General features: G+C 44.0%; 2 protein-coding genes across 3 annotated transcripts in view; one reads left to right on the plus strand and one right to left on the minus strand.

Moving 5' to 3' along the window:
- The window catches only part of WDHD1 (WD repeat and HMG-box DNA binding protein 1), a 29,975-nt gene extending 17,889 nt beyond the window's left edge, over positions 1-12,086 (minus strand). For both annotated transcript variants that reach the window (XM_086462423.1, XM_086462422.1), the window contains exons 1-7: positions 12,010-12,086; positions 10,396-10,507; positions 6,755-6,906; positions 4,390-4,501; positions 3,790-3,840; positions 1,946-2,041; positions 297-389 (exon numbers count right to left, since the gene is read on the minus strand). In XM_086462423.1, coding sequence (XP_086318549.1) covers positions 297-389; positions 1,946-2,041; positions 3,790-3,840; positions 4,390-4,501; positions 6,755-6,906; positions 10,396-10,507; positions 12,010-12,086 — 693 coding nt within the window. The remainder of the gene's footprint in view (positions 1-296; positions 390-1,945; positions 2,042-3,789; positions 3,841-4,389; positions 4,502-6,754; positions 6,907-10,395; positions 10,508-12,009) is intronic.
- Positions 12,087-19,321: 7,235 nt separating this feature from the next.
- Positions 19,322-20,632, plus strand: SOCS4 (suppressor of cytokine signaling 4). The gene has a single exon (XM_009955645.2). It carries the CDS (start codon positions 19,322-19,324, stop codon positions 20,630-20,632), a length of 1,311 nt encoding a protein of 436 aa, XP_009953947.1.
- The last annotated feature ends 226 nt before the right edge of the window (positions 20,633-20,858 follow it).

A 20,858-nucleotide genomic window follows, 5' to 3' on the forward strand; every position in this document is an offset into this window, starting at 1 on the left:
CAATTTGTGAAAACAGATGCTCTTCAGCTGCAGCTGGTGGCTCACCAGTAGACTTTTGAGATCTACTGGGTTACTATAAATGAAAGAGGGGAAACAGAGCCACAGAAAGACGTTTGACACTCAGCCAGCGTCGCTTGCCTGGTTTTCCAACATAAAGTAACAGGATCAGAAATGCAACAGAAAATGTGAGCAATCATTACCAAGGGGCAGGGGGAAGATACTCTCCAGGAGATAGTTTCTAGCAGAATAACATTTATATTATAGAAGATTTATCAAACCCTGGTTTATACACCTACCTGTGTGATGGATGTATCTGATAAGTCGAATTGACTATCCCAGGTTTCTCTTCTGTATAGTTTAACAACTTTATCTACAGGAATTGCCAGCAACTGTTCCAAGGAAACAAGAACCGGACAATTCAGAACAAGTTCCCTTTCAAACAGAACGTTCAAATTACAGTTGTGACTGCCTCAGTACTTAACAGTTCTCCGGCATCCTAGCAATGCCCACTGAGAAGGGAAAGCAAGCTGAAGTAACTTGAATGACAAGATTCTTTAATGTTTTCCACATGCAGCCTAGCAAAGCATGCCTGGTTTTATTTTAACCTTCATTTCTTTCTGGCAGAAAACTGAGGATAACGACAGCTGCACCATAAGGTTAGAAGTTCTTATTTATGAAACAGCTAACGCACACGTATAAACAGTTATCAACGCTCAGAGCACAAGGCTCACGCTCTCCTTTCCCCTACCTCCCCAAACTTCTTTGGATCAGGTTACAACTTCTCAATAAACCTTATTTGAGTAGCTGATTCTTGAAATAGCTCATGTCATCTGTTACCGCCTGTTTATTTTTTTTAGGATTTGGGTTTTTTAAAGACTGCTAACTATGGGCTTTTTGAGAGAAACAAGACAACTACGTACGTTTCGTGTGTGTGTGTGTGTGTGTGTGTGTGAAGAATCAGCCTAAAAATTACAAGTGTTTTTTTTTATGCAATATTGCAACAATTTGTACTGCAGGTGACGTTCTCTCTTCCCCAGAAAAGTTACACATAATGCTATCATAGCAGCCAGGTATTTTGAAGACAGACACAAAGGCAAAGTCAGGGAAACAAGATTACTCTGGTGAGAACTGTGAGAACTGTGAGAACTGTGAGAAAACACTGGAAAATACTCTTTAGATCCAGATACTGGAATGGCAACAAAGGATGAACGGGCTCTGCCACACTATTATTAGTCAGGCAAGAACAGAAGCCATAAAATAATTTTTCCCAACGGCCAACTTGCTCAGTTCCTCATCCTTTACTTCAAGTATGGGCCGTGCCTCATTTCGTACAGGTTTGCACTGGTCTGCTCCTTCCTCCTCTCCCCTTGGCACCCCCGGGTGCTGCAGAGGGGTTCTAGGTCCACGCTGCAGAGCCTCTGCGCAGCCCAGCCCGTTTTGACCAGTCACCCACACACAGCGCTGCGGCAGCGGCACGTGCACAGCACCCTAGGCCTGTAGTACGTATCCACACCACCGTCAGTCACAACAGAACCACCTTCAGTCTTCAGGTGAAAAGAAAGGGAACAACTTACCATGGAAATATTTACAGAGCAAGATTACTGATAGGGCAAAATGTCCTTAAAACACAGAAAGCCTGAACTCCTTTGATGCTCTGCGGTGAGCCATTTGGCGATTTCCCTCGTGTACAATGTTCCTTCCTATTCAGCGCAACAGGACTGTTGAATGTTGTTCCGGGCTGACAGCTGGACTACTGCCAAACACAGCCTGGAGCTCAAACAAGTAACCATTTCCAGGTTTTTTATTTTTCCTAAATGTGAACTTCACCCCAAATATTTTTCTGAGTCCCAAGAGCTGCAATTTGGGCTTGCCCAGATCGAATTCTACCGTTGGACTCCCAAAGAGAAAAGAAGGTTTAAGATGTGGCTAAAACAGTACCAGTTACCTTCCCGCTGCCAGGTTGCCAGCCAAGCCTGCATATCGATTTGGCATTTATCACATCGTTACATTTCTGCAGCAGCGGCCAGCTTTTCGTGCATGTCTGAAAACAAAAAAAAATATTAAAAAATGAGTTTTCTAGCTCTGTGAAAAATCTACTGTATGTACACATTCTTAAAGGAAAAGTGTGGAGAAAAACTAAAAGGAAAAAAGATATATCGCTTGTGGAATGGAAATGATCTCTTTTATCTAAATACAATGGTACATGCTGCCTTCAAAAAAAAAAAACCCTGAAAAAAATACCTTGCCAACATAGACCTGAAGCTATTTTAATGACAATACAACTACATGTAACAGAAATAAGATCACAGAACAAGTGTTTTTAATCAAGTACAGAACAAATAAGCTCACATATTTTTAGGTTATAGAGAAATGTGGCCAAAATGAATTTGTCACACCCAGGACAAGGTGACACATCAGCCTGAATCTCCCCACAGCAGCAGAAAGAATGAATGGCTATACTCTCAAATGACAGCACAGATACATACATCATGCTGCCACAATCCTAGAGCACTCTTAGTGTCATTGCCCCACAAGGCACCCACTGCCAGTCTGGAACATGAGATTTCACAACAGAAGTGTGCTTTTGTTTAAAAAAGTAGCAATTCTCAAGTGGGGGGGTTACATTTCCAGCTGTACTTACAGGAACTATTCCACGTGGATTCTTACTCCAGTCAATGGCATTTAGCAAAACCAACCTCACATACACGTGCAGAATTGCCTTATTAAAGCATTCACCCGAAACCCTCCTCTCAAGTTCATTAGAGTTCCAAGAGCAGAGACTCAATCGGATTCTGTCACTAAATCCGATTTCATACAGGCCCTGAACTAATTCAGCCAAATATTGCCAAGCTGAGCCCAAAGACTGTGTTTCTAATAAATTATGTTCTTCAAAGTGTGATTTACATCCTTCTGAGAAATTGTTGTGGAGTTTATAACAAAAACAAAACAACAAAAAAAGTGGAATAGCGAGCACCTTGTCAATAGTCTCAAACTCATTCAGACCTAACAGGCTGAAAGGCACTGAGCTGAACCTCGACTCCTTCGAAAACCAAGCGTGTGTGCCACAGGCAGAGAGCAGGAGAGACTGAAGCAACCCCATGTCCAAAGCCCCCTATCAAAGAAAACTGTTATCCTCATGGGTATCATCTCAGTGGCTCCTGGCAGGCAAAATCCTGATCTCTTCCTAATCTCAGGTCAAAGTAATCATGTTCCTAATGAGACTAACCAACCAGATCACTTCTAAAAGAAGACACCATGTAGCATCTCAGATCATTGCTCCACCTTCACCAGTCTATAATCCCAAAAGTTATTTCATAGGAAGCTTGGTAAAAATAAATAAAACCATAATAAAATAAAATAATAATAATAATAAAATAATACCTAGATAGTTGTTGATTAGGCTAAAAGTCCTTCCTTAACCCTGAAAGCAATGAGCTAAATTCTCAAATAAGCAACCTGATGTCAATTGCTGCCCTTACACAGAAGCATTATTTCTGAATGTGCTGAGGACCAAACACACAGCGTTGCCCAGTAAAGAAAGATGAATGGAAGAAACCAGGGACTCCACAGACAGGAAGAATAATCCACAGCTACCCAGGCAACATTTCAGAACCAGGCTTTGGAATTTCTCCCAGAAATAGATAAAAGTATTCTGTGAACTGGAGTTAAGACTTCCTCCCTCAAAAGAAAACCCTATTGCGGTTGGGTTATTTCTGTCCAGCTCTTCTCGCTGTCTGGGAAATCCTGGATTTGTTACGATGCACTGAACTTGGAAAGGCGGGCTTTTACCTGATCTGCGATTGTCCATACTCTGACAGAACCATCACAGCTCGCCGATGCCTATGCAAGAGATTTTTGTAAACAAATTAATTATTAAAGACATAGAGAAATTAATGCTACACAACTGAAAAAAAAAAAATCTCGATAACCAACGCTACAGACAGCTATATTGCACAGGCAGATTCAAAAAGAAAGCCTCCTTGTTTAAATCATTTCAAGACTTAAAACTTTCCAATACTGTCATCTTGATAATTGTACTTGACTCCAAGCTACTCTAATTACAAACCCTCATATTTCAAGTGAGCTGCTTATTCGCAAAAGAGACTCAAAATTAATATTAAATTCCTTTAGTGAGACATGTTTTCCCCTCTAAAATCAGATCAACATTAGATTCCAGAAGAACATAGACAGTAATTGAGTAGGAAAGTAAAGACTGAGCTCTCCTGGGAGGCAACAAGTTGTGACACTCCATCATCAGTAGAGTCTGCTGAAATGAAGTCGTCTCACGCGCCCATCCCTTGGGTTTTTTTTGTATAAAGTATGTATTTAATTTCTTTCCCAGGGGAAAGGAGATTCGAAGTAGAAGGTAAACAAGAAAGTCCTTTTTACCAGGTAGACATCCCTGGGGTCAAAAGACAGGCTTAAGACAGGAGCATCGTGTCCTCGGAATGTTTTCTGCTTGCTGCTATCGGTTACCTCCACAACTTTGACCATAAAGTCACTGTAGATCACAAAGGCACAGACATAAAAGCATTAACAATGACAAACTACATGTCTATGGCAATAAAAAGAAAAAAAAAATAAAAATCAGGCACTACCTATCTTTTGGGAAAGTTACGGCTCTCAACGCTGAACCATCTAAGGGAAAATGAGAATCTTGAGGCTTACTACCATAGGAGCAAGGCCAGACTATTTTTATCAGAAAATTATTTTTGTTCATGTCAAAGTTCATAAAACATGGCTGCTCTTTGAAGAGGTTATTAGATACACACAGACCATATACCTGTTTAATATAATATTCTACCTGACCTAGTAAAAGCCTCTGCTTAGATACCAGAGAGCTGACTTAAGAACAATCTGTTGAATGGCACCGATATTCATTACTGTAATTATTTGGTCATGTGTATTGTAAAAAAAAGATACAGCAAGTAGTTGTAGCATCTAACAGGATTTTTAACACCATTTGGTGTATCAGATACATTAACATATTTTTTACAAGTTTATTCCCCACCCCAAAATTACAGGCATTACTGCAGTTTAACTCAAAATATCAATGCTAACTTCCAAGCCAAAGAGCTCCTGTGACAACCTTTCAGTACCACTCCCTCTCATACTTCATTGCAACACCCTCAGAGAGAAATTTAATTTTAGGACCTAATTCTACAGGGTTAACCATTACTTAAGCTATATTCAGAATCACAGCCTCAGTTTTGTCAAGTATCTAATGCTAACCAAACAGTCATAAAAGGAAGTCTATAAACTATATTGCAAGACAACTAAAATTGTTGGCATTCTTAAATAACGCAAGACTTTAAAGGAAAAAAAAAAAAGCACAGGCAATAGGATATTTTGTTTATTTAAGAAGCCACGCAACTATTTTTCAAATAGTTCATGCGAACTTTGGCAGCCGGTTGGACGTTAAACTCGTACAAAACTGAAGCTTGCAGACTTCATGTAAAAAAATGGAGCAATCTGGGACAACTAAAAGCAGTTTTTCTTACTGGCATTCCTTCATTTCACGGCTGTCACCTTCTGCAGTGTGTTACAGAAGGCCTCATCGAGGGGTGGCCTCACAGTTTTATGAGCTCTTTTTCCTAATGCAAGAGCTGTGGCCAAGCTGCAGAATACTGGATTTTTGTAAAAATTTGAGAAGCAGAAAAAGAGTTTGCTGTCTGCCTAATCTCTCTAATCAAAGTCAGACCCTGGGGCAGAGCTGTTCCCTCAGAAACAAGCACTGGCAAAGGGCCTAAACTCATGATCCCAGTCAGATTTAGAGATTAGAGTGGTTACTGCCCCCAGCTGTCCAGCCTCCCCGTTTTGGTGGAGCTGGTGTGTCTGCCCCACAGCTGCCAGTTCACAGTCCAGCAGATTCATCCAAATTGCTTTCGAGGTCAATTCACACTCGAGGAGCCAGGGAGCAGATGCTACACTCTGCCATCTCTGCTGTGGAAGACAAATTCCAGTAGAGGGGCAAGCAGACAGCCTGAGTCAGCTACAGCTGCCCCAAGAGTTCACCAAATCCACTTAAGAATCACCGGAGCCTTAAAATCAATACATAAATATATAAAAATTGTCTGCTTGCTATTTTGCCATCTCCGTTAAAGGACCAGCTGTACTAGCTACAAGGAAGAAAATTAACTCTATCCCAGCTGAAACCAGGGCAACAGCATACACCATGTAAAAGCAAACGTGCTGCCCTGAGGAATTAATTAAACTACACATTTAATTCCCCTCAGGCAAGTCTTGCCACTGTCGTCTGTTATCATTTGGCAGAACAGTGACGGTACTTTAGCCAGAGAATGACTCAAAGCTGTTGCACAAATTAGGACCCCTCTAACTTTTGCATGTGTATACACATCTGCAGCACCATGATCCTGGACAGTCAGGACAGGAGCTTTAGCACAGAGTAACAAAATCCTCGGTGCTGCAATGTGATCCATATGGGCAAACGCTTATGCTTATGCATTACAGGACTGAAAACTGAAAACACTCAAGTCTCCTAAAGAAAAGGAATTATTTCACAACACCAGATCTCCATTTGAAATTATTTGATGGATCAAGTATCTCTCAGAGCATTGTTTCCTAAAGTCCTTTTCATTCCTTTCTGCCCCCTCCACCCCTGGAAGGCATTTTGCAATACTTCAAAACCCTCAGAGGTATGTGGCTTAATGATCTCATTGGTAAAAATCAGCAAGCAAGGAAGTTGCCAGATTCTGAATGACAGCAGTGCTTTTCCTCATCATGCACAGGTTACCTCGATCCAGCAGCAATTTTGGTACCATCACTGTTAAAGATGACGTGGTTTGCATTCATGGTGAAACGAGTAAGGATGCCATCTGGAGCTCCTTCAGGAAATGTATGTATCTGAATAGTATTGTTTGATACTGCTGTAAGCAATCTTCCATTCTAAAAACAAAATCCATCATAAAATTTGTCAGTTAAAACACATTTATGTCCACAGAGCCAAAAAAAATTTGCTCTGATACGCCTAATATTTGGGCAGATTACCTTTAGTAGTGCCAAAAGAGGTCTGATAGTAAGAGTAGTAGGGGAAATCATAGAATCACAGAATGGTTTGGGTTGGACCTCAAAGATCATCTAGTCCCAACCCCCTGCCATGGGCAGGGACACCTCCCACCAGACCAGGTTGCTCCCAGCCCCATCCAGCCTGGCCTTGAGCACTGCCAGGGAGGGGGCAGCCACAGCTGCTCTGGGCAGCCTGTGCCAGGGCATCACCACCCTCACAGGGAAGAATTTCTTCCTAACATCTCGTCTAAACCCGCCCTCTCTCAGCTTCCAATTGTTACCCCCCATCCTGTCACTGCAGGCCCTTGTAAAAAGTCCCTCCCCAGCCTTCTTGGAGGCCCCTTCAGGTACTGGAAGCTGCTGTAAGGTCTCCTTGGAACCTTCTCTTCTCCAGGCTGAGCACCCCCAACTCTCTCAGCCTGTCCTCACAGGGAGCTGCTCCAGCCCCTGAGCATCTTCATGACCCTCCTCTGGACCCGCTCGAGCACGTCCGTGTCTTTCCCGTGCTGGTGCCCCCAGAGCTGGAGGCAGCCCTGCAGGGGGGGTCTCACCAGAGCGGAGCAGAGGGGCAGAACCCCCTCCCTTGCCCTGCTGGCCACGCTGCTCCTGATGCAGCCCAGGATACAGTTGGCTTTTTGGGCTGCGAGTGCACACTGCTGGGTCACGTTCATCCTATCATCCACCAGCACACCCAAGTCCTTCTCCCCAGGACTCCTCTCAATCCACTTTCTAAAAAATATTCTTTTATTTCTTCCCCCCAAAAAATGCAGGCAAGCACAGTAACTTTATCCCTTCAAACAAACCATTAAAAACTAGAAAAAAATATTCTCTTACTTCCAGTCCTGTAGAAACACACTGCTACATTTAATACTGAAACCCCAGTTGCTTCAACAGACTTAAAATTCATTACGCCAACTATACAGCAATTCACTGCCTCAAGACCTTTCCAACTTGTATCTTTACTAAAATAATGAATTCTCAAAGCCATTAATGAATTTCAAAGAGAATAATTCTGTTGGATGGAAAAATCACTCCTTTTACATAGGCAAGAAATCTCTTCGAACAGGAAGAATCTTATATTCTACTTCGATTAACATGCTGCAGTATCAGGAGAGGGCACCCTTGGACAGAACTTCTCAGCTAAATGCCACCAGGGAAAGATGAGGAGTTCATGAACTATAGCTTAGCTCTTTTCAGAAAATCGAAGGCAGGTATTTACTGAAAGTGAGTCCCAATTAAAAGAAGTGCAAACCAAAAGAAATACTTATCCTATACTTGGAAAAGTAGTATCTCTTCTTCAAGTAACAACACTATTCCTCAGTTGTACATAGCAGTAAGGTTTTGCAATATATAAATAAAGAAATGCCTTATTTCCTTGAGGGATTTTTTGTTTGGGGGCAGGGTGTGGTTTGGTTGGGTTGTTTTTGGTTTTTTAAGTTGCCTAAAGTTACAGTAAAAATCCTGTTGAAGATAAACAAAGCAGCAGCCAGTACTAAATAACCTAACAAAATAAGAGATGAGATTTATTACCTAGATTACATCGACATCTCAGATCAGTTCCTCCTGACATTTTCATTACCGAAGAACAATTTTTGAAATAAGATTTCCTGAAGTTAAGTCTCACAAAGTGTTTTTAATCTCATTGTGTAAAAATAAAAAATCCCTCAAAACTATAAGCACTTTACAATAAACTTAAAAGCACAGGATTTTTCCTACTGGTGTCAAAAATTTAAACCAGAATTTTCCCTCCTCTATTCATCAAGTTCTAGCAATTTCTGGCTCTACCACTGATTTGCTAAGAGAACTCATTTAAGACATCTCAGCTGGTTTGTAATGCAATGACATTTCAACAGCAAAATATTCTGAAAATCCATGATGAAAATAGATCATACAGGTATTGAGGAACAGATACATAAAGTATGCTAAAAAGGATACAAGAAAGAGGTTTCACTTAAGGAAGTAATTCTGAATATAGTTTCAAATGATCATTTTTAAAATAAAATACATATGTTAATTCTCATGTACTTCCTCCTTCATGTTCCTCTCCAAAATCACCAACAGTTGAAAAAGAATTTAAAAACTTTTCCTTTATCACTGCAAAGTTAACTACATGATATCTGAAGAACTGATGTAGACTTCTGAAATTCCTCTCTCCTACAGTTGCCACAAAGACAACAGTTTAGACCTGCTATGACTAATGCAAGTTAAGACTAATTGCACATAAAGGAAATACTGTGGGAATTCTCAAGCTAAATACAGGAATGTGCATAGTAAAAAGAATTATTTTCCATTATACACAATGATATAGGTAACTGACTTGCCTTGTTAATTACAAATAATGACTCCTGCAAGATATACTAAAAGGAACTGCCTTAACATTCAAGCAAACAGAGCAGGTTATGCTTTAATGCCAGTCAGGCTACAGAGCTGCCTCCAGCCAGCATTTGCACACATTCTTACAAGATACACAAGGAAGAATCTTGTTCTCTTCTGACTTTGGAGGCAGTGGGTCAGAGGCATCTCTGGGCTAAATGACAATTTTATCAGCAAAATATCAACCAATTATTAAAAAGTACTACCAAAGCATTACCAGACACTGACTTTGTGAAAGTAATTTTTCATTCGTATAGATTATAACTCCTTGGACCTTAAAAGAGACCCCCATAGAACAGCCTCTTGGCTTTTCTTCCTCATTCACAATGATCACACCTTATGCTGGGAAACATTTTGCAACTCACATCGTGAGAAAACACTGAAACAGCCTAAAAAGTTCACTGCCTAATTCACTTAATCTGCTGGGTTTGTTTCCCAGGCAGGAGATCAAGGTCAGAAAGGAGTATAACAATGTGAAGGAGGAGGAGGAGGGGAAAAAAAAAATTACACAAGTTTAGTATAAGGAATAATCCCTCTACAATCCGGCATGGGGTAAAATGAATCATCAGGAGTACTCATGATTTATATAAAATACTTAATTTAGTTAAAATATTCAAAAAGTCTATAGGTGCATTTAATCAATTAAATTCCTGGGTATGTCAGAAAACTATGTTTTCAATACTGCTTCAACATTTTCACTTAGCCCCAAAGGTAGAATATGTTCATACGCTCACATTTAAATACTTGCCACTCATTAAACAGCATTCAATTTATTTTTTCCATACATTAATCTGAAGACAAAGATCTACATATTTAACATACATCAGACTGAAATGCACTACACGCAGCATTATTCTTGCCTCTTTCTGTATATTATTCTAGTAAATGTTTAATGCTACCCACACGAGTAGCAACCCTGAACTCAGAAATCCAGCATCTGAGGAGTTATGGCTCAACAGCGGCATGACACAACTTAAGGAGTTCTGTTAACGATACCTTTAGAGCGCATGAATAGGCCTTTTCTCCCACATTAATGGACTTTGGATCATCGTCATCCAGGTTTTCCCAAATTCTAACATCTCCATCACTGCCACAAGTTACAATGCAGCTGTGGAAAGACAATCCCAACATGAAAATATTACTAAAATGTCAGGGTTTTTTTTAAACTGAAACACAATACATGCTACACGAGACAGTGAACATCTGCATTTATTGTGTCTAAGTAACTTATTAAACACGGGGAAGGGGGGAATCACGTCTGGTAACACAACACAGTACCTCGCGTTTCTGACAACTATCGAGGCCTGGCACCCACCTGAACTGACCCTTAGATCTTACCAGTCAATTAATTTTTTTCAGGACCTAGAGCAAATATGTCAAAGGACTTAATTAGCACTGATTTCTCTAAGAACTGGGCATTTAATTGCTTCTTAAGACTTTGAAAACTTACCTTACAGCTGATTACAAAGTTGAGGGCAAAACTAGGAGTGTTAGTGCGTACTTGACTGAAGTTTAACAAGCTCAACATGCTCCAGGCCTATAGAACCCTTAAAAAATAGCTAATATGGAATTCAAGTTTGCTGGAGCTAGCTTCCGCGACTTTAATGCAGTAAACAATAACCTGCAGTCAGAGCAAATACGCAGAAGTTTGCATGGGATTTTAATTAAATTCACTGTGAATCAAGACTTGAATACTTTTTTTCTAAAGGTGTTTGCAGTCCCAAAAAATCCTAATTAAACTGGAAAATGTTAAAGCCAGTGGTGAAGCTGTGATGTTGCTGCTCCTAGTTCTGTAAGGTACGTACTTTGACAGCAACACCACACCGTGCTGATATTCAATATATTGATGCTGGGGAGTCCAGCAGTAGTGGACCAGGGTATGTGGTGGGGATGTCTGCATCCTTTTTTAAACATTTGCAATGTTATGACAAATAAGTCTTTTTGTGGTTTCGAGGCATTGTTATTAGACTAATTCTTAAAAGCAGTCTTTGCACCAAGGCTAATGAACTAACGAAAGGAGCGAGAAAATATGGACTTAAGCCACACTCAATATATGGGACTTACTCTTGAGTTAATTTTGAGAGGCCTTTTTTACCGGTTTACCTTTTATTTTCAATCAATAAAAAGGTAACAGCAAACAGTTTATTTATAGATCCAAGAACCAGCGCAGGAATAACAAGAAAAGATAGCAAGCCCAGTATTGGATTTCTTCAACTATATTTTTAATTTCTTAATGCATATGTGAACATATTTACTCCCACAGTATGTTGATTTCTGTTAGATTCTATGAAGTCACTCCTATAGAAAGTGCATATAGAGTTTATATATATATATATATAGACACACATACTATATATATGAGTGTTTATATATATACTCTTACATTTAAGTTATGAATCAATCAATCCAAAACTCAGGGCATCAAAACATGTTATATAGCCACCTATCAACACAGGCAAAGCCCAAACGATCTTCCAGGCCATAAATCCAGCCCAGTACCTCACGCAGCAGCGGCTGGTACAGAAACTCCCGGGAAAGAGACAGGCAGGAACAAGCCCAGCCCTCCCCCAGCCCACACCCCACCCTGGGCTCTAGGAATTAGGCTGTTACCTCCCGGTGTCATCGAAGCAGACGTCCGTGTGGCCCTCGGTGTGGCCATACCGCATGGGCTTCTGTGCCGAAGGCATCTTAGCTCTCACCTGTTTAAGGACAAAAGGGAAGAAATAAAATAAATTACAAGGAAAAGCTTCGGAAAGAGCCTCAGACGGCAGGGCCGGGTCAGAGCTGCTGGGACGCCCACCCGTGGGGCTGGGGACACGGGGCTGGGCCACCAGCCTTGCCCCGCTCGGCCCAAGCGGGTTGCAGCCGGGCAGATGTCGGCCCCGGCGCCTGCACCTCCTCACGTCGGAAGGGCCTGGCTGTGGAAGCGAACTAAGAAAGAAATGGGGAGGGGAAAAAATGGGTTACCGGGGGTCGGAGGGCCGGGGGCCTGTCCCTCAGGCACCTCAGCGCCCAGGGCAGGCCGAGCCGAGCCGAGCCGAGCCAAGCCAGGCCAGGCCGCTCGCCGGGCCCTGGAAGGGCCCCCCGATCCCCCTCAGAGGCCGCGGCTCCTCCCGCGCCGGGAAAGGGGCCCGTGGGACCCGCCGGGCCGAGGGGGAAGCCGAGGGCCGCACCACCCTCCCGCCCGCTCACCGCGCCGGCCCCGCCGCCCGCTTCGAGTCTTCCCGCGCTCGGCGCCGCCTCGCCCGGCCCCGCCGCCCAGCCCGCCCCGAGGGCCGGGCCTGTGCCCGTCAGAGCCCGGGGCGGGGCTGCGCGCAAGGCGGGGCGGGGGCCGGCCCCGGCCGGCCGGGAGAGCGAGGATGGCGGCGGCGGCGGGAGCGGCTGGGGCCGCTTCACAGCGACTCCGCTCCGGCGGGTGAGGGGAGCCGGGGCTGCCAGCGCCTCAGCCCGGCGGGAGTCGCGCTCGCCGGGAGTCCGCGATCTTCCTCCCTCCTGCTCCTCTTCCTCCTCCTGCCGTCACCCCCGCGCCTCGCCCGCCCGCGGGTCAGGCCGCCCTGCCCGGCTGAGGGAGCAGGGAGCGGCTTCCCCGGGGAGGGCAGCGCGATCGGCCGCTCCCTCCGGACGATCGTAAGTGGGGGTCGGGGAGGAGCTGGGGGGGGGGGGCGACGGCTGAGGCGGTGTCAGCCGGGGGCTGCGCCGCTGTCAGCGGGGTGGGCTCGGTCCTCGGTGGGTGCTCGGTTTTCCTGTGAAAACCCGCGTGTGGGTGCGTGCCCCGTGTACATACCTTAACGTATGGAGCGCGTATGTGTTCAGTGTGCGCTGAGGTACACCTTGCAGTCCCTCAAGCGGCTCAGGAGCGGCAAGCAAAGCCCAGAGGAGGGGCAGTGCCCTTCACCCCCCGCTGAGCCAAAATCCCCGTGACAGCGAAGTGTGGCAGAGGGGCTGGGGGGTGCTCTCGCCCCTGTACGGGCTGCAGGATCAAACCCATTTGGAGATCGTTACGGTAATTATGGAATTACTCGGTAATTACAGCCATCCGGATGCGTGTGCTAGATAGAGTTGACAGCGGTTGTAGTTAGGCAGGTAGCGATTGCACTGCCAAAATCATTAACCTTTTGTGGGCTGGAAAATGGGAGGAAAGCGGCGTGGTTTCTTTCTCGAAGGGCGGAAAAGTGTTAGAGCTCGGCATACCTGAACTAAGGAGAAAAAAAAAAGAGTTCTCCGTTTTGCCTTTATGCAGCTTTAATGATCTGGCCCAGTTTATTCCTGCTTCTAAGAAAAATTGCTTCCAGGCAAAACCCAGTTATCTTCAGTTTCGTGGAGTTATCGGTGGTTGGGGTGAGCAGAGTGATGTATTTATATTGGAAATGTGGTCGGGCTCTCTAACAGTCACGTTGTTGGTACTTTCATGAATGAGTAAGTGACAGGATTCCAAGGCAGGCACACTTCTTCTTTTTTTAAAAAAAAAATAAAAATGCCCAGATTTCATTATTAAACCTCATGGAAGCTGTGTAGAGACATGTTTTCCATGGGTGTGTATCCTGATATATTCAGTAAATCGTGATTTCTAGTGAGGATAATGTGTTCTAGCAAAATGATTTGAGCTGAACCACTTACCAGATGAGTGGGAAGACCAAGCTATTCTTGCTGCAGCCTTACTGCAAGCTGCTGCCTGGGATGGAGACAAATGCATGTCAACTGTGTTTATTTTTCTTTATTATTTTAATTTGCAGAAGCTCTCATACAAACTGCACCTAAAACATTTTACAATATAAAAGCTGGTTTAAGTTCCCTTCTATGGAATGACTAAATTCGTTGTCTGGAAGTGCTGCCTGCTGGGGATGTTTTTTGGGGGCTTGGTGGGATCCCATGGTCACTTGGCCAAGGGACTGCAGGCCTTGTGGCTTTGTCACGTCCGAGGTGGCACGGCATGAAATGCAAAGTTATTCTTTAAATCCGGTTGGGAACTCGACCTGCTGCTGACTTGATTAATAGGTGTAAGTGGCTGGGAGCAGAGCGGCAGGGCGGGAACCGGGAATCGCAGCGCTGCTCTCCTCTTCGGTTTCTGGGTGGAGCACCGAGCGTTGGTCATGGACCATAAAGCTTTTACTGATTTAGTGCTGCTGCCGTCTGCCAAGTGCCACGTGCGTCTTTTCCTTCAGCACATGAAGGGTTTCATTTAAGCGGTGGGCAGCCCTCACCTTTGGCACCTGCTTCCAGATCACTTCTACCTCCTGGGTGTGAATAAAGTAGCCCCAGTGTTGGGGTTCTGTAGTTCTGGGGTGTGCAGACCCAAGACAAATCAAGGGTATTTCCAAGGAAGAAGTGCTCTAGGTTACCATTGATACCTTTAGACAGGCACTTTCTTGTGTGTGTGAGATTATTGCTTTAATTTGCTGAAAGGCCTCTGGAGTCAAGCTTAGGTATTTTTGGACAGTATCATAAATCTGAATAAACATAGTCACAACTGAAGAAAAGTAAGTTAAGACAGAGGGATTGAGACTTGGTGTTATCCTTAATAGGTTGGGCTTTTTTCCAAAATAAGTCAATAATAGCTCAACTTCGGTGGAAGGTCAGGTTTTAAAATGCAGTTTTGTGGCCAAAATCTAATCGGGCAAAATTAATGAAAACAGCACGTGACTGGTGAGATTTTTTTTTTTTTTTAAATAACTTTTATGTAAGTTGAAAGAAAAAAGACAAAGTACTCCAATTTATTGCAACTTGCTTTTCTCTCTCAGGATTTTATCAGCTCTAGAAGAATATCGACTTCTATAACAGTTCCAAAATTGATTTATTGTTCTTTGTGTGCGTCTCCTTTTCTTGTTTAATTAGAGGCATAATACAGCGACGCTTTGGCTTTTGTGTACTTGGACAGAAAAGTTTCAAAGTCCTTCCTTCACTAGAAGGGTTGTGCAGCATGGGAGCACCAAAGAGGCGGTGGGACCTCCAGCCTCGGAGGCTTTCAGGACGTGGCCAGAGCCGTGGCTCCCCTGAGCCCATGCTGGCAGCGATCCTGCTCCGAGCAGGAGGGTGGGCTGGAGGCCCCCACGGTGCTGTGCTGATACCACATACAGTATTCTGTCTGCTTCTGCATTATACCGAAAGGGAAGCAGCTTGACGAAAAGGACTTGGAGGTACTGGGCTAGAGGCAAGGGTCCAGTGGCTCAGGACATAAATATCTAGTTAAAGCAATTCAGTACTTATTGAATTAAAAAAAAAAAAATAAAAAAAGAAAGTCTGTCTATGCTTATGGTTTTGATTGTTGGAGTTATTGGGTATTTGCTGCTGATTTAATTAGACATGTGGTGAGGCTGTAACTGTCTTATCACAGCTGTTGATTGCAGGCTACCTCTGGCCAGGAGACAATGCTGTTATTGCCTCCAAATAGCTACTAGATACTGCTTTTAGTTCGGGCTTGAAGACTTAGTGTTAAGGCATCAACGCTTGAAGGAAAAAGCATCGTGTGCAGCCGTCTGCACCCCTCTCCACAGCCCGGCGAGAGACGTGCTTGTGAAGGAGGGAGCTGTGCACGTTACAAAAACATCAGCAAAACCCCCCTCGCTCTCTGCATGTCCCCAGGGACTGCAAGCCCTGATAGCGTCGGATAACCTTGAACTACTAGCCGGATCCCACGGCCCGACGTGAACTCCTCTCATCCCTGCATGTTGCTTTATCTTTGCCGTTTGCTTCGGTGGAAGAGTTTCAAGCGTAAGGGTTTTGTCAAATCTGCCGGCTTCGGAGGTGCCTAAGGTATCCCCGCGTTGAAGGCGGCTTTTGTAGGCAGGAGGCTAATTATACCCACCAAAAGGCTCTCAGAACTGATGTGTGTAAGCTGCACGGTGCTGGACTCCTCCATTTAACCCTGCCCTGTAGGGAAAAGTCCACTCCGTCTTCCCTCTCTTTTATCCTCGCCCTTCCCTCCCGCTCTTTCAGCTGCGCTCCGGCCCTTAATGGATGCACGGAACACGGCGTTTCCCTCGGATGTTTGCAGCGAAAGGAGTCGCTGCATTAGGTGGATCACCCGGAGGGGTAGTACAGCACGGAACGCCTCGCTGCCCTTTGTGCCTTTTTCCTTCTGACCCCCCACGCTATTTTTGGTCCCCGTTTCCTCGGTGGCGCTGTGAATCACAGACTCGGGAGGGTACGAAGGCTTGACCCTTTGTGGTGATGCCAAACGGTGGGATTTGGGCACCTAACTAGGCTGTGGCTGGCGCGTGCTTCAGAAGGCAGCTTGCCTGCCAGCACGCAGGCGTTTGGAAACTGAGGTTTTGTCTCCTGAGTGGCGAGCTGACTGCTGAACCATCCTTTACTCTTCCTTTGCAAGGTCAAGTTCAAACCTGGCTTGAGTCGGGTGACATCCCTTTTTCTTCATTTATTCCATGCTCTTTTCACGGGTCTGGTGTTATGTCTGATTAGCAATTACTGCTCTGACGTGGCAGAATTGGCGCCTCGGTTCCAGCAGCCTTCAAACCCCAGGGAACAGCTCTCTGTGTTGCTGGCTAATGGTGCGTGTCTTACAGCATCACGTGTAATCACCGTTTCTCCAGTTTCAGGGTTCAGGTACCACTAATGATTCACGATAGAAAGTAGAAGGTAGCTTTACAGTTAAATACAACAACAACAACCACCTAGAAATGACATAAAACACTGATACTATTTCAGTTGCAAGGCTGAAGTTAGGAGATAACAGGCCTTTTCAGCACTTCTGGGTTTTATACGTTTTGCAGTTTTTAATCAAAAGCCCATATTCTGCGTATTCTTATTCCTTATATGGGCTGGATGTGCAGAGTGAGATAATTGAAGGTTTCAAAAGCAATTACAAACTGTTGTATCCTAATTTTTAAGTGCTTGAGTTTGCAACCTCAGTGATATCTCTCTGTCCAATTAAAAATCCCATATATAGAGAGTTAATGTATTTTACCACAGGATGAATCCAAAATAACTTTTTGTCTTCAGTTACTTCGGATTATCACCAGGGTAAATGAGATTGCTTTTTTTCCTCTTTTTTTAATTGTGGAGCAAATGCAGTGCTCCACTCCAGTTGTTTCTGGATGAAAAATATCAGCGTTACAAAAGCAATCAATGAATTTTGGTCTAAATAAAGGTGTTTCGGGTCTCATATACAAATGTTGCCTTTCTCCTGTCTGCAGTGCTTTCACCGAAAAGTGGTTTGCAAAACCCTGAGAGAAGCAAAATAAATCTTTGTTTTCATCTTTGGTTTGTAATTGCTGCAATGTGGGGCCCATTCTGTGATTCCACTTGGTACCAGCGAGGTACTTTTCATCTAGGTTGCCCTAATGCCAGGTTTTTTTCGATATATTTGCAATATTTTACTTATCTTACCCTCACTCTACATTTATGCATCTCCTCCCTTTCCTTCCCTTTTCCTTTCCCCACAGCTCTCAGGTTTGTGGGTTGTGAATAAGGAACGCAATATCCAGAATTCCTGGGTGAAAGTTACATCTGGGAGGCGTTTGGCCCACAGATTGCATGTGAGCCTTTCGGCCCGGCGGTTTTATTCTTTTACTGAAAGCAGAGGCTAGAACTCAGCCTGCGCAGCCCCAGGGGACCGCAGAGAGGTTGTGTCATGCTGGCTAATCCTGATGATGAGAATGGATTGAATGGAGAGAGGAAGTGGATGCCCTTTTCTTTTCCTGCTTAGTATTTACCGTGTCAATTAGGTTTTTTTAAAACAAAACAAAACAAAAGCCCAACACAACGGAAAACCCACAGCCAAAAAAACCCAGTGGAACAGAGGAGCTGTACATCGTTTTGGTGCAAAAGCATCATGGTATGTGATGGGAAATATTTCTACATTCTGCCATGCCTCGGGAGAGGATACCATATCTAACATACTGCTATCTGTGTGCCTTGAAAAAATTCTGCTCTACTTTCGACTGAGTAATCAAAAGAGGATTTTTTTTTTTTTCTTTTTCAAAGCGCAACGTTTAAAAGGAAACCTCTTCTCTATCTGAGAATTCAATACGCTTTTGGAAACAAAAGAGAATGAAATCAGCGACCGTAGGTCTCAGAGCAACACTGATTTTAATAATGTAAACTTTCTTCTCTAATGAGTAATAAGCAGTTCCATCTTTCACGGCCTTTTAAAATTGCTTTTAGTAAGGGACTGGATTTGTTTTAATCCTTTTCAGTATGTAAAGCCCCAGATATTTCAATCCCAGAGGGGCTCGGTATTTTCTAGCTCAGTTTGAAAAGGCAGAGGAAAACAGCTTTCCAAAATTGACGGAATCTGTGACTGATATAATTTAAATAATGTGTTTTTTTAATCCAGAAAGTGACCCAAAAGTGTCAGTTAAGAATAAGATCTCTGGCATCCCACCCTGTGGATTAGTAGCAAACAGGCATATCATCTAGGTACAGTAGCTCTTTGTACTCTGACCTAGTTGTTTCTGTTCTGGCTTGTTCCTTCTTGAAAGGTTATTTGGAAGAGATGCAGAATTTGCTCAATAAACAGCTAAAGCAGTATCACCTGCCACGTGCAGGGCTTCCCTTTAAACTAGAGCCTAGCACAACAGGATTGCCAACACCTAAAACTCTCTGCTCTGCTGCCTCTTGAGAATGGATACTCTGAAAACACCTTAGATGGTTTATTCTGGAGGATACTTTTTCCAAGGAAGGGTTAAAGAGAGCCTTGTCTGGGATCAGGCCGGTATTTGTGGGGTGTCCTGGTGAATTCAGCTTGATCATAGTGTTTTTATGTGGTTAGCAATGAATTGTCGCTGTTGTCCTGTATACACCTGCATCTGCCTTGCCTTGTGCACATGCGTAACTGCTCACTTTGCTGTGTTTTCTTTTCCCTTAGGTATTTCCAGAAAGTGCCTCAAGGAAGCTTCCTGATGTAGAAAAACCCCACAAGAAACACAGTGTGCTTTCTGGCCACTTGTGAAGCTAAGCTGTCAAAATGGCAGAAAATAAGGACAGTAATATTAAAAACGCAGATGTGAGACCCAAAAGCAGCCGGAGCAGAAGCGCGGACAGAAAGGATGGTTACGTCTGGAGTGGAAAGAAGCTCTCCTGGTCCAAAAAGAGCGAGCATTGTTCTGATGCCGAAACAGCGAGTGCTGCGGGAAGATCAGGGACTAATTTGAGGAGCCAAGAGAGGAAGTATAGCTGCTCGTCTATCGAGCTGGATCTGGACCGTTCGTGTGGTCACAGGTTCTTAGGCCGGTCTCTCAAACAGAAGCTGCAAGATGCTGTGGGTCAGTGCTTTCCCATAAAGAATTGTAGCAGTCGGCACGCCTCAGGACTGCCGTCAAAGAGGAAAATTCATATCAGTGAGTTAATGCTGGATAAGTGTCCTTTCCCTCCGCGCTCGGAGCTCGCTTTTCGGTGGCACTTGATCAAAAGACATACGGCCCCCATAAGTCCAAAAGCAGAAGACTGGATCATTGCTGATTTATCCCAGCAGGAGGAAAGGGAGGATCAGCTGCGGGACGATGAGATTGCCAACGGGGGAACGGACTCTCCCTCCCCGTCCTGCGACTTTACCGACAGCGGTTCCTCCAGGGGCGATTCGAGGTCTGAGTCGGTTGCAGGTAAGGTGGTCAGGAGCGGTAAAGACGAGAGCGACATGGACTCCGACGAGGAGGTTGTAACACTGTGCACGAGTTCTAGAAAAAGAAACAAGCCCAAATGGGAAACAGACGATGAGCTGCTCCGGATGGAAACGCCGCCGAAATACCATACGCAGATCGATTATGTCCACTGCCTAGTCCCAGACCTCCTCCAGATCAATAACAATCCCTGCTACTGGGGAGTCATGGATAAATACGCAGCTGAGGCGCTGCTAGAAGGGAAGCCAGAGGGAACGTTTTTGTTACGAGATTCTGCCCAAGAAGACTATTTGTTTTCGGTGAGCTTCAGGCGCTACAGCCGCTCCCTCCACGCGCGGATAGAGCAGTGGAATCACAACTTCAGCTTCGACGCCCACGATCCTTGCGTCTTCCATTCTCCTGACATCACGGGACTCCTAGAGCACTACAAAGATCCGAGTTCCTGTATGTTCTTTGAACCACTTTTATCCACTCCTCTAAACAGGACTTTCCCATTTTCTCTTCAGCATATATGTAGAACAGTTATTTGCAACTGTACAACCTATGATGGTATTGACGCACTTCCCATTCCTCCATCGGTGAAGCTGTATCTGAAGGAATATCACTATAAATCAAAAGTTAGAGTACTCAGGATTGATGTACCAGAGCAGCAAAGCTAGAAAATATTTTTATGAAAGAATGAGAGTGTCTCTAAACAGACAAAATGTTCAGTCTTTCTCCCTTCTAGGTTTTTTTTTTTAATAGCAATTTGATTTTTTTTTTTTTCTTTTTCTGCAGATTATTTACTACCCAAACTAGCCTCTGTCTAAGGCTTTTTTATCTAAATGTACTTTGAGTCTTCCCAGCTCTCTTTTTTAGAAATGATATTCATTGTGGGCTTTTGGT

Source organism: Leptosomus discolor, chromosome 3 (genome assembly GCF_034619465.1).
Source record: "Leptosomus discolor isolate bLepDis1 chromosome 3, bLepDis1.hap2, whole genome shotgun sequence".
Lineage (NCBI taxonomy): Eukaryota > Metazoa > Chordata > Aves > Leptosomiformes > Leptosomidae > Leptosomus > Leptosomus discolor.

Bases quoted from the DNA above. Each gene is read 5' to 3' on its own strand.
- SOCS4 (XM_009955645.2), top strand. From the start codon at position 19,322: ATGGCAGAAAATAAGGACAGTAATATTAAAAACGCAGATGTGAGACCC.